The sequence below is a fragment of the Vombatus ursinus genome, unplaced genomic scaffold (assembly GCF_900497805.2).
Source record: "Vombatus ursinus unplaced genomic scaffold, bare-nosed wombat genome assembly UNPS02014809.1, whole genome shotgun sequence".
Classification (NCBI taxonomy): domain Eukaryota; kingdom Metazoa; phylum Chordata; class Mammalia; order Diprotodontia; family Vombatidae; genus Vombatus; species Vombatus ursinus.
In genome coordinates, this window is record NW_020954587.1 from 17,622,451 (window position 1) to 17,635,216 (window position 12,766).

Consider the following 12,766-nt stretch of genomic DNA (forward strand, 5'->3'; position numbering starts at 1 on the left):
CCCTAGCATCCAGTGTAGTGCTTGTCACATTGTAGGTACTTAATAAATGTTTGTTGATTGACATATATATGTATCCACACACACACACATCTGTGTATATGTATATAGAAATACATGTACATACATACATACACAAGCATATATACATATATGTAAGTGTTGTCAGCTAAATTTGGTTCAGAAGGTCTCTTTTATAATGTACTTTCCATTAAGTTATGAAACTGATAGAAGAAAGAAAAAACAAAACCCACTGCCCCCCACAGAGAAACAAAGAAATTGGCAAAACAATGAACTTTTAACTTCTGAGAATGCAGAATTTTTGTTTCAGCTACTTCTCAGCCAATTTGGAATAATTATCATTATGCTTAGTTCAAATGTGTTTAAATACTTCAAAAGGCATAAACTGTTTACACATAATTGTTTACAACCATGACTTCTTATTTTGGGTTTTAAATTGATGACTATTATTTTCTCTTGAGTTCTCATGAATTATACTAAAGACTTACTTGAAAACACTATACATGGGGAGAGAGATCGTTACACAAGCCATATTCAAAAGCAAACATTTTTGAACACGAGGAAACCATGTGCACTGGCACTAAAGGAATATGTACTTTGCCTAGAAAAATGCATATAATTAGTAAATGAAGAATAATTTTTCTCCGGTGCAAAGAAGACATTTCATAATATTGAAATAATTGTTGAATGACCCTACAGAGTGTATCAAATTAGAGATTAGCAAGAATCTATTGGAAATAAATGAAATAACTAAAATTAATACTTATAAGACTGCTTTTCTCTGTATTGCATTTTCTTTTTTTAATTTAATGTTTTATTTTCCCCAGTTACAGGTAAAAACAATTTTCCAACATTCATTTTTAAAATTCAGTTCCAAATTCTCTCCCTCCACTGTCCTCATTGAGAAGGCAAGCAATTTGATACAGGTTATACACATGTAATCATTTTGCTCTTTATTCTACACATGTAATCATTTTGCTCTTTATTCTAACATATACTAAATAGACTGAACATACAGAACAAAATCCTATACACTGACTCCAAGGAGAAAAAAGCTGCTCATCAATACCATCTATTTACTTACAAATTTAAAAAAATGTGATGTTATCTTTTATCTAGGTCAGAAGTATCAGCCAACCTCTAAACAGGCTTATGTTCAGAAGTAAAAAACAGAGCACCAAAGTACTTTCTAACCCTTCTTAAATAACACTGAACTGATTCCATTATTCACCAAACTCATTTTTATTAATTACTCCTATGGTTCTTCTCTTGGTTAGTCTTTCTCATGAGTATTTCTGGCATGGGAATCACCATCTTAACACGTCACACATCTTCACAACTTCAAAGTAATTCTCAATTCTTTCGGCCTCATTCCACGTAGCCAAGCAATCGAGGAGCTTGTTAATTTTACCTCCACATTTCTCACCATTCATGTCCTTCTTCCACTCACAAGGCAATCTGCTCTAGTCCAGGCCCTCATCACCTCTTACCTGCATCACTGCAAAAGCCTCCTTAGTATTATTGCCTCAACTGTCCCCTTTTCAATCTACCCTCTACACAGCTCCTAAAGTCATAATCCTAAAGTATGCATCTGATCATGTCATTCTCTTACTAACTATCCTCTAATGGATCCCTATTTCCTTTAGAATCAAGTATTTTCTTTTCTGGTATTTGAAGTCCTTTCCAATTTGGTTCCAAACTAGTTTTCAGGCTCTTTACATATCATTCCTCTTCATATGTTCTTCAGTTCAGTCAAATTGGATTTCTTGCTGTTCCTCACCCATGATATCCCAATGCTCATCTCTGGAACTGACTTCCCTCACATCCTCTGCTCTTGGAACCCCTGGTTTCCTTTAAGGCTTCACTCAACTGCTGCCTCCTACTTCTCGAGGCCTTTTCTCATCTTCCTATGTTCTAGTGCCTCCCTCAAAAAAGACTGCCTTGTATTTATTTATTCTGTATATACCTATATGTGTGTGTTACCTCCTCCTAAAGAATATAAGCTCTTTGAGAACAAGAACCGTTTCATTTTTGCTTTTGCTTCCCCAGTACCCAGCACAATGCATTGCACATTGTAGATGCTTAATAAATCTTTACTACTGAGGAATGATTATTTGTCTTATATATATTTATTCATTGTTTAAATATCTTGGATACCAAACCCTTATCAGAGGTATTATATGTATATCTATACACAAACACATCCACACAAATACTTGTATATGACAAATAGCCATTCCCTAAAGAGAAGTGGTCAAAGGACATGAACAGTTCTCAAAAGTGGAATCTCAAAGTATTCAAAACCATATGAAAAAATGTTTCAAATCACTAATAATAAAAGAAGTGCAAATTAAACAACTCTGGGATTTTACTTCACATGGTACAAACTGCCAAAAATGTCCAAAACTGGAAATAACTCAAAGATGTAGGGTTGCAGAAGGATCTGTTGTTGTTTAGTTGTTTCAATAGCGTTCACCTCTTCAGGATCCTATCTGGGGTTTTCTTGACAAAGATACTGGAGTGGTCAGTCATTTCCTTCTCTAGCTCATTTTATAGATGAGGAACTGAGGCAAACAAGGTTAAGTGATTTGCCCAGGGTCATACAGCTAGTAAATGTCTGAGGCCAGATTTGAACTCAGAAAGCTAAGTCTTCCCAACTCTAGACCCAGAAGTCTATCCACTGAGCCACCTAGATACTGTTGAGGAAGTATAGGTACACTAATACATTGTTGGTGGAGCTGCAAAAAGGTTAAATCATTTTGGAAAGCAATTTGGAATTGTGCAAATCAAGTGACTAAAATGCAAATACCCTCTGAATCACAAACTCCATTACTGGACTTTTACACCAAGGAAACAATTGATAAGAAGAAAGTCCCCTATACACCAAAATATTTATAGCACCCCTCTTTGTGATAGCAAAGAACTGGAAATAAAGAAGATGCTCATCAAATGGGGAATGGCTAACCAAACTGTGATACGTGAACGTAATGGACTATTACTGTGCTATGAGAAATGATGTATGTGATGAATAGAGAAGCATGGAAAGATCTAAATGAACTGATGCACAGTGAAGTAAGTGGAGCCAAGAAAATAATACATACACTACAACAATGGAAAGAGCAAAACACAAAAAAAAATCAAAAGTAAACATAACAAAACCATAAAGATCCAATAGAACTTGAAAGAAGAGACTTAAGAAGAAAGCCTGACCTTCCTCCCACCTTTGTGGAGATGGAAGGTCCACAGGTGTTACACATTGCACATGTTTTCAGACTTTTTTCAATGTACTGATCAGTTGTGCTAATTGTTTTCCCATCTAAAAAAAAAATCCAACTATCTGTTATATGGGATGACTGGGAGGGGGTGTGGGGAAGGATAATGGAGATAACTACTAAAGTAAGAAACTTTAAGACATCATAAAAACTCATTAAACAAACATTTTTGATATCTAAGCACTAGGCTGAATGTTGGATTGTTGATAAATTTTCATCCAGTTCCTGTTGGACGGTGTAGTGTTAGGAAACTCAGTTTTGAGGCAGTTCTAATTTTCAACATTCACCTCTCTACAAATTCAATTTACTAAGAAATTTGCTATTTACTAGATATTATAATTATAAATTTTATCTATCCTTTTCTCCACGTTGTAGGCAAGAAGAACAATCACATTCTTCTCCTACATAAATATTTTAAATATTTTAAAAGTTGTTGCCTATAAACTTTAGCTTTTCCAAACTAAATGTCCTCAGATTCTTCACCGGCTACTGCCCAGCATCCTCTGGATGTGCTCCAGTTTGTTAATGTCCCATCTGGGGCACTCAGAACTGAACATAAGAAAGGTGAGGTGTGGTCTGATCATCACAGGGTACAGGAGAGTTACCACTTACCTTACTCTGGACAGTCTACTTCTGTTAATGCAGGTCTACTCATTTTATTAACATGATAACATCAATAGCATTGCTGACCCTTACCTGATTGATGCTTGGCCTTCCCTGTTTCTTCTTTGAGGTAGTGTCCAGACCCCAAAGAGAAGAAAATCTGCTTCTTCTCTTGCTTGCAGTTCTGGACATGGCCTGAGTTCTTCGTCTTACACCAGTCTCACCTGTGCGTGCTGCCACCTGATAACAGCAAAAGAGTTTCTGAATCAAAGATCAAGAAGATAACAATAACGCCGCTGCCACCACATTTATAATTTTAGTATTTATATAGTGCTTACTATATGCTAAGCACTGGCCTAAGCACTTTACAATTACTATCTCATTTAATCCTCACAACAATGCTGGGAAGTAGATGCTATTATTATCCCCATCTTACAGTTGAAGAAACAGAGGTGAAAGAACTTGTCCAGGGTCACATAGCTAGGAAATGTCTGAGGTTGGATTTGAACTCAGGTCTTCCTGACTCCAGGTCCCATCCTTTACCCATTGTGTCACTTTGATGCCCATATGCTCTAAAAGTTTCAAAGAACCAATGAGAAAGATGCCCTCTCAAGGAACTCCAGATTTGAGCTACTCGTTCCTTGGTTGAGATACTTCCAAATAAACCACTCACTGTCAACATGCCTATCTGAGGAATCCAATATATTATATTAAGGACATTAACAAATGCTAGCTGAAGGGTTTTGTGATTCAATCTAGAACTGTCAGGCATGAATTTGAGGAGGCAAAATAAAGGCATAAAACAGTTTCTTCCTCATTGTGGAATAATCAATGCTTCCTCAAAATATGAGCTGAAAAAATAACTGAGTTATATATAAGGCATTAAGGTTCTGAATAAATATTTAAATATATTTTCATCAAAAAAGGGGGTGGGGGAGAGCAGGGAAGGAGATCATTAGACAATAGTTCAGACTTGAACTTTATCCTAAATGTTGTAATCAAGTCCAAGGGTTTCAGGTAAAGTATGACAAGCCTGAATTGGCCCACCCATTGGCTTTCTTTTGTTAAAAAAAAAAAAATAGGGAGCAGCAGGAGAAACAAGTTTGACTTGAAATAAAAGACTAGAGTGAATATCCTAGAGCCTACTTTTAAATAGTTGTTCATGCAGGTAACTCCCCAAACATAATTGCTATAGAGTTCAGGGATAATGTATTGCTGGGTAACAGAAAAAACCTTACATGACTAACCTACATTTTGGTGAGAAGCTCCACTTTACTTTCAGTGTTGATAGCATAAACATAATGAAAGGACCAGGAAGAAAAAAAGAGAACTGATGTTGCAAGGTTTCTATTTGCATTAAGGCATGAGTAAGATTCCTTGCCCCAGAGGAGAAAAAAGCAGCAAACATAGCTTGTGCTGCCTGAGAAATAGTCATTTTGAGGGGGTTAGGAGAGGTGGTTAGCACTTAGAGGAAGACCCAGATCAACACATGTCAAAAAAAATGGTCACCAACACTTTTGTAGTCATCCATATAATGCAGTGATAATTGACTACTGTGTTATGAATTAAACAATTCATACCCCTGCTGTTAAATAAAGATTAAATTAGGAATCAAAAAACCTCAAACCAACTGGCTACCAACGGCTCTTCTACCTCTCCAATTCTGTAACATTTCAATTGTGATTTGCCCATATTATTTGAATAATGATGTCAATCTCTAGGGAGCCTGTATATATAAAACCTTGTATATAGAACCCTGCATATATAAAGGTCCTATGGGGTTGAAATGGGCAGGGTTTGACGAAGCACACTGAACATCATTATCCACATCAACATAGAGCCACCCTGAGACTATTGAGATTCCACATACCAAATGACTCCCCAGAAAGGAAGAATATAGAAGGGAAGAGTGGATGGGAAAGATCAGAGATAGTATGTTATCATATTAGAGTTGCCAAATAGTAAATATTTAAAGCACTGTAGACGAATGGTTACTTTTTTCTAAAACATCTCTAAAGTTAGATTCAGGAAGTTTTTGGTATTAAAGGTAAGAGTGGTAACAGGAATACATTTGAACATATAACAAAGAGTACAAATATTTCCCTTAACACCCATTCAGCTGGCTAATTAAGTCAATTTAACAGATGGGGAACATTCTAATAAACGATGAGTCTAGAGGACTCAAGATGAAATATACTACCTCTATCTCCTGTCAGGGGGTGATGGACTTAAAATGAATAATGAGATGTATATTTTTGGACATGACTAATGTGGGAATGTTTTGCTGAACTTTGCATAATCGTTATGAGAGTCTGCTTTTCTTTTTTTCTTTTTATTGTTCAAATGGGAGGGGGACAGTGGAAGGGAGACATAAATGCTTATAAAAATAAATTAATAAATATTTGTTTTGTTTTGTTTCTTTTACATAACAAAAATTTTAAATAGTTGTTCATGAAGGTAACTCCCCAAGCATAATTGCTACAGAGTTCAGGAAAAATGTATTGCTGGGTAACAGAAAAAAAGCCTGCATGACTAATCTACATTTTGGTGATGTAGCTATACAACTTGTTCCACTGAACCTAAATTCTGCATTAAAAAGTAAGTTGCAGAGGATTCTGGTGAGATGGTGAATTAAGTCCGAAAATTCCAGGCTCTCCAAATTTCCCCCACAAACAAGACAGAGCATCGCATCAAAGTTAGCAGCAAAAATAAAGGTCGGGGTGAAGCAGTTGTCTTCAGATAGCTTGGGAGGACCTTAGGAAAGACTGGACCTCTATGAGCATAGGTTTGGCCCAATTGAAGTGCAAACACCTCTAGGAAGACTCTGCTGAATCAACAAGCTACAAGCCCTAGGCGCAGCTGGGTACAGGCAGCCGCCTGGGTCACAGGAACTTTTACCTCAGACAGTGTGGGTGGGGGTCAGACAGCTGAGCAAGAGGAAGATTGTAGAACGTGTGACACCAGGCCCAGCTGTGGGTGAGGAGGAGGAGGAGCAATGCACCCCATGACTGCAAGGCAAACGGAGGGACTCTGCCAGCTGTGAGCATTTCCAGGGGAGCAGAGTCCCTGGTTTACACTCCAGGGCAGAGGGAAGGGCTGAAGTTTGCAGCTAGGGACTGTAGGAGCGACAGCATTTGTGGGACAGCTGGCTTAGGGGGCAGAAGAGTGTCCAAGTTGGGCCCCAGGACAGAGCTCAGAAAATAACAGTGAGAAGGACCTGAGGCCTGGGGCAGAATTCCTGGAGCATTGGGACTAGAACCTGATTACAATAAAACTGCTAAAGATAAAATAAAAATAAAAATGAGAAATTAAAGGAGAAAGAACCCATATGATAACCCTTATGATAACTACTGTAGGGACAGAAGATCTGGGTTCATGTTCAGAGGAAGATAGTAAAATTAAAAAGGGCACTTCTTCTTCAAAGAGAAATGTCAAATGGTCACAAGCCCTAAAAGAGTTCTCGGAAGAACTTAAAAAGGACTTCAAAAATCAAACAAGATTGAGGAGAAATTAGGGGGTGGAAATAAGAGCAATGCAAGAAAACTATGAAAAGAAAGTCAACTAACTGGAAAACGAGATTTAAAACTTAAGGGAAGGGATAAGGTAAATGGGGCAAAAAGGATAAACAGTGCAGAAAAATAAGATGGAAGGAAATACATAACTAGTAATTATAACTCTGAATGTGAATGGGATGAATTTACCCATAAAACAGAAATGGATAGAACGGGTTAAAAATTAGAATTCCACAACATGTTGCTTAAAAGAAACACAATTAAAAATGGGAGATACAAAGTTAAAATAAAGGGCTGGACTAGAATTTATTATGCTTTAGCTAATGTTAAAAAAAAAAGCAGGGGTCAATCATGGTCTCAGACAAAGTTAAAGCTAAAATAGACTTAATTAAAAGAGATAAACAGGGAAACTAAACCATGTGTCACCAATATTATTCAATATTATTTTAGAAATGCTAGAAATAGCAATAAAAGAAAAAGAAATAGAAGGAATTGGAATGAGAAATGAGGTAATAAACTATCTCTTTTTGCAGACAATTTGATGATATAGTTGGAAAATCCTAAAGATTCAACTAAAAAGTTAATTGACACAATTAATAATTTTAGCAAAGTAGTAGAATGCAAAATAAATGCATATAAATCATCAGCATTTTCATATATCACCAATAAAACCCTGCAAGAAGAGATAGTAAAAGATACCCCATTTAAAATAACAGTAGACAGTATAAAATTCCTGAGGGTATGCTTGCCAAAACAGACCCATGAACTACATGAACATAATTATAAAACATTCTTTATACAAATAAAGTCAGATAAAAATAATTGGAGAAATATTAATTGTTCATGGGGCGTGTGTGTGTGTGTGTGTGTGTGTGTGTGTGTGTGTGTGTGTGTTTAATTGTAGCTTTCTGTACCGTGGAGAAGGCAGTGAGGGAGAAAAAAAATTAAAATGCACAGCAGAGAACAAAAGAAAACTTGGAAGCACAGAAAAGCAGGTTAGCTTTGAAAACAATGCAGAGTATTACCGAGGTTTAAGTAAACAGTCTGAAATGGAAATTTATGGTTTTACATTGAATACTCTCTTTATACTGTGCTGTGTACATGGAAATGTTTTTCCCCCTCTTTTTGTATTTAAGTTCAAAATGAATTTTTAAAAAAGATAAGTTGCAAATAGCTATTTGTAGTATTAATACTACACATCACCAAACAGAAAGAAACCAGAAGTTTTGAGTACCTAGCACAGTTTTGCACAAAGCATTCATTCGATGTTTGTTCCAGGACATCACTGAATTGAATTGAAAGACAAACACAAAGACAGACTTCAAATTTTTTAAACCATTCATGGAAACAATCACAGAATTGTTTTCCTCCCAGATCTCAGTTTTAATGGCCCATGTATCACATGAAATCCTTAAATGAGAAGAATTGGGCAGTAATAGCTCTGTATCGAGAATGTTGCTAATTATGGAGAAAAAAGTCAGGAAGTACTCGGCATCTATGAACTCTCCTCAGGTATAGGGAATGTATCTGCTGCATTTTTTGACTAGTATAAAATTAATCTTATTCTCTTCTAAAATTACATATAAATCACACATAGGGTAAACATTTAGATGCCCCTCACTTAGATGATGCAGTGGATAGCATTCCAGCCCTCGAGTTAGGAGGACTGAAGTTTAAATTTGGCCTCAGACACTTACTAGCTGTGTGACCCTGGGCAAGTCACTTAACCCTATGTGCCTCAGTTTCTTATCTGTATAAAGAGTTGGATAAGGAAATGGCAAACCACTCCAGTATCTTTGCCAAGAAAACCCCAAATGGAGTCATGAAGAGTTAGACATTACTGAAATGACTCAACAACATTTAGTATTTTTTAAAATAAATTTTTATTGACTCATTTATAATTAATATAAATTATCACAGTCCCTGGAAAAAAATAATGCTTCAGGATTTACCCATATGTACTTATAAAGAATATTCTCATCCCTATTTAAGTATTTTGCACTTATTTAGGAAAAACTGAAGTAGAACCAGGAATAGAGAACCCATTAATGGATTTATTCCATACATAGCTTCTCTATTACTAAAAGTGATAGTACTTAAACATTGCAAAGGGAAAACAGAGCCAAGGAGACTGAGAGCCATATTATAATCAGTGTAGGGAAAATATAAATTCTAAATGCCAGTTCTAATAATTTGGAAATTGATTCCAAGAATTGGAAGGTGATCGTCGATACCAGTATCCTACTCCCATCAGACCTCATACTGGAGTACTGTATTCAGTTCTGGATGACAGGGTTTAAGAAGGCCATTAATAAGATGGAGAGTGTTTAGGGGAGGGCAACTAGGATGGTGAAGGACCATGAATGAATGTTCTATGAGGGCTGACTGAAGGACACTGTAAATGTGTGGCTAGAATAAGAGAAGACTTGGACATATAATAATTGTCTTCAAGTATCTGAAGGTCTGCCATGAGAAGAAGGGATCAGATTTGCTCTCTGTTGCCCCAGAGGATAGAGATAGGAAAAATGAGAATAAACTACAAAGAAGTACATTTATGCTTAATACCAGGAAAAACTTGCTAACAATTAGAATAGGCTGCCTATAAAGATGCTGAGTCCTCCCTCCTGGAGGCTTTTGAGCAGAAACTGGATGACCACTTGGCAGGTATGTTAAAGCAAAGATCTTTTTTTGTATGGGCTGGACCAAATGGCTACAGAGTGCTCATCCACCTCTCAAATTCTGTAACATCTTTTCAGCTGTACTTCATCCATATTATTTGAATAATGATGCTAATATAAAGAGAACCTAAAAACACCTCTGACTGAATTACAGCTCTGTATTCAATTGACGGGTGCAGCTGCTTCCACAGTTTCTACCCAAGTAAGATAATAGACTAGAAAAAGCAAAAGACTAATTTAGTCCAAAAAGCTCTATGGTTCAACATCCAAGTGTGGGAATGGTATCCATGGTGACTCTACATTGGGATGCAATTTCATAGGAAAAGGGTGTGCAAGCATCTATTTAGCCTTTACAATTTCATATTAGCTTTGAAAAGTAACGAACCCCATCAAGACTGAGGCTTATATAATAAACCCCAGAATGTGACTGAGTAAAGATCTGCATTCAAAACAAAGTATGAAAAGAACCAGAAATTTCTATGCAATAGTGACATATGAATGCGGGGAGACTCCTGTCAAGTTCTTCTAGGGATTAATAATTAAATTGAACATTTTAAACAACAACCACTGATCATTAAAATAAAACTCACCAGGGCATGAAAGGAGGATACAGAAAAAATTCCAAGGCGACCCATGGCTACTTTGGTTGGTCGACTGGCAAAAGCAAGTAGCCTTTTAGGGTTTGGTAGCTCCCCTCCTTGTAGGCTAGCTAAATAACAACGGTATCGAAATAGATCCATTTGGAATTGTTCAAGATTTTGCTCCCAAACAAATATCTAAAACAGAAAGAAATGAAGGAGGGAAGATGAATACACAAGGTAACACATTCCATTCTCATTAATATCAGCAACTTATCTACTCTTCAAATTTCCAAATATGAAGAAATTAGGTATTTTTATATTTAGAGATTTTTTTTTCTGAAAAGACTTGATGCAGTGAAACTTCAACATAACTATTTACTTTCCCTCCATTCTCCATTATATACTTATTACTGACTGGTATGAAAAAAGAGTTAGGAGCCCTAGCCTTTAGACCAGAAGTAGAAAAAAGGGAAGCTGAAAAAAGACCACTATATTCTTGTACTTTTCACTCAGTATGGACTTGTACCCCTTCTATATCAAATAAAATTATGTGTAACTTTGGGGGTTTTTTGGTGAGATTTATTTGGGACCAAAAATAGAGGATAATACAGTATATCTGTGAAAGACAAGAAAAGAACACAAAAACTCAGATAAGTATGCATAGATAGTAACAGAGATTCAGAGAGGGGGAAGAAAGGCCAAAAGAAGGGATACAAGGGACCAGGAAACCAAACTAAATAAATAATCCTTAGCATTCTTCATAAACTACTTGTCTAGGAAGCCATAGCACCAATTGTGAGGCTGAGGCTTAAAATGTAATACAATATAATAAAGGGAAATTATGGTTAGAAGCAGAAGGCAACATGTTGGCCCATTTGAGCACTGAAGTTTCAAAGCATTATTAAAGAAAAAAAAATAGTCACATAGACTCTTTTTTTAAAATGGCATATATTTACATGGTATTTTAATTTTACCTTGCTTTTGCAAAAAAAATTATGCATGTTTCAATGTCTTTAAACATAACAATGAAAAAGACAAGTTATCTTGACCTTCTGTAAAGAATCACCAAAAGGAAGCAATTCTTAGAATTAGTTTGACAACCTATGAACTCGGACTTCAGAGTTATCCTATATCATGAAGCTGCCCAAACATAAGTCTAAGTACAAATATGTTCTGATGGGTCACTATAGCATGAAGGAGCATCTACTTACATTACATATTTAGATACATTTATTATTTAAAATGCCTTCTACCTTTGGTTCAATAGATTTATCTACTCAAATTTATTAAAGGGCCAAAAATTTATGATGGCTTCTGAGCCAAAAAACCAATAAAGGGAATAAAATCTCAATCTTTACAATAAAGCAGGCCTGTTTTCCTCAAATAGTGTATCACTTGGGAGAGTGGGGAGCCTTCTATCGGATTTTGCCTTAGGTAATAACATTCCCATTTAATTCAGGAGTAAACAGCCCAGATCAAAGGCTGAGGAAAACTGGCAGTTAAAATAATGAACTTAGTGTCTAGTTCATTTATTATTAAAAACCACACATTAACTGATTTTTCATAATTTCATTAGCAGCAAAAACTTTCAAAGACCTAAGAATTTCACCTAAAAAATTTTAAATAAGGTTACCTGATCGAGTATGGTTTTCTTTTTCTTGGAATCAGTTACTGAAGACAGCTGCATGTCACCCATTTTCTTCATTTTCTCATCCATATCAATCTTTTGTTCTAGTTTTTTGATCTCTGATTTCAGGAGTTGGAGAGTGTCCTCTTTATGGTGTTGTCTTGCCACAGCAGTTGCACAAGCAGAATGGATTGCAGTGATCCAGTTTTCTAACTCAGTCTGGCTGATGGTCTGTATAGAATGGAGAGGCAGCAGAGAAAGTCATATTTTATGTAGCTATCAGATACAAACCTGGACTCATCAGGAGAAGTCATTCTCCTGATTCTCAAAATTATGTCTTTGGACACAATAATGAAAAAGACAAGTTACATTGACCTTTAGTAAGGAATCATAAAGGAAGTAGTTAATTCTTAGACCTGGTTCAACAACTTATGAACTCAGGCTTTGGAGTTTAGTAAATAAAGATCCTACACCA

At 36.1% G+C, this 12,766-nt stretch overlaps 1 protein-coding gene across 10 annotated transcripts in view; it reads right to left on the reverse strand.

Moving 5' to 3' along the window:
• The window catches only part of TIAM1 (T cell lymphoma invasion and metastasis 1), a 251,069-nt gene that overhangs the window by 76,181 nt on the left and 162,122 nt on the right, over positions 1-12,766 (reverse strand). For all 10 annotated transcript variants that reach the window (XM_027875529.1, XM_027875525.1, XM_027875531.1 and 7 more), the window contains 3 exons: positions 12,298-12,522; positions 10,674-10,859; positions 3,987-4,133 (listed from right to left, as the gene is read on the reverse strand). In XM_027875529.1, coding sequence (XP_027731330.1) covers positions 3,987-4,133; positions 10,674-10,859; positions 12,298-12,522 — 558 coding nt within the window. The remainder of the gene's footprint in view (positions 1-3,986; positions 4,134-10,673; positions 10,860-12,297; positions 12,523-12,766) is intronic.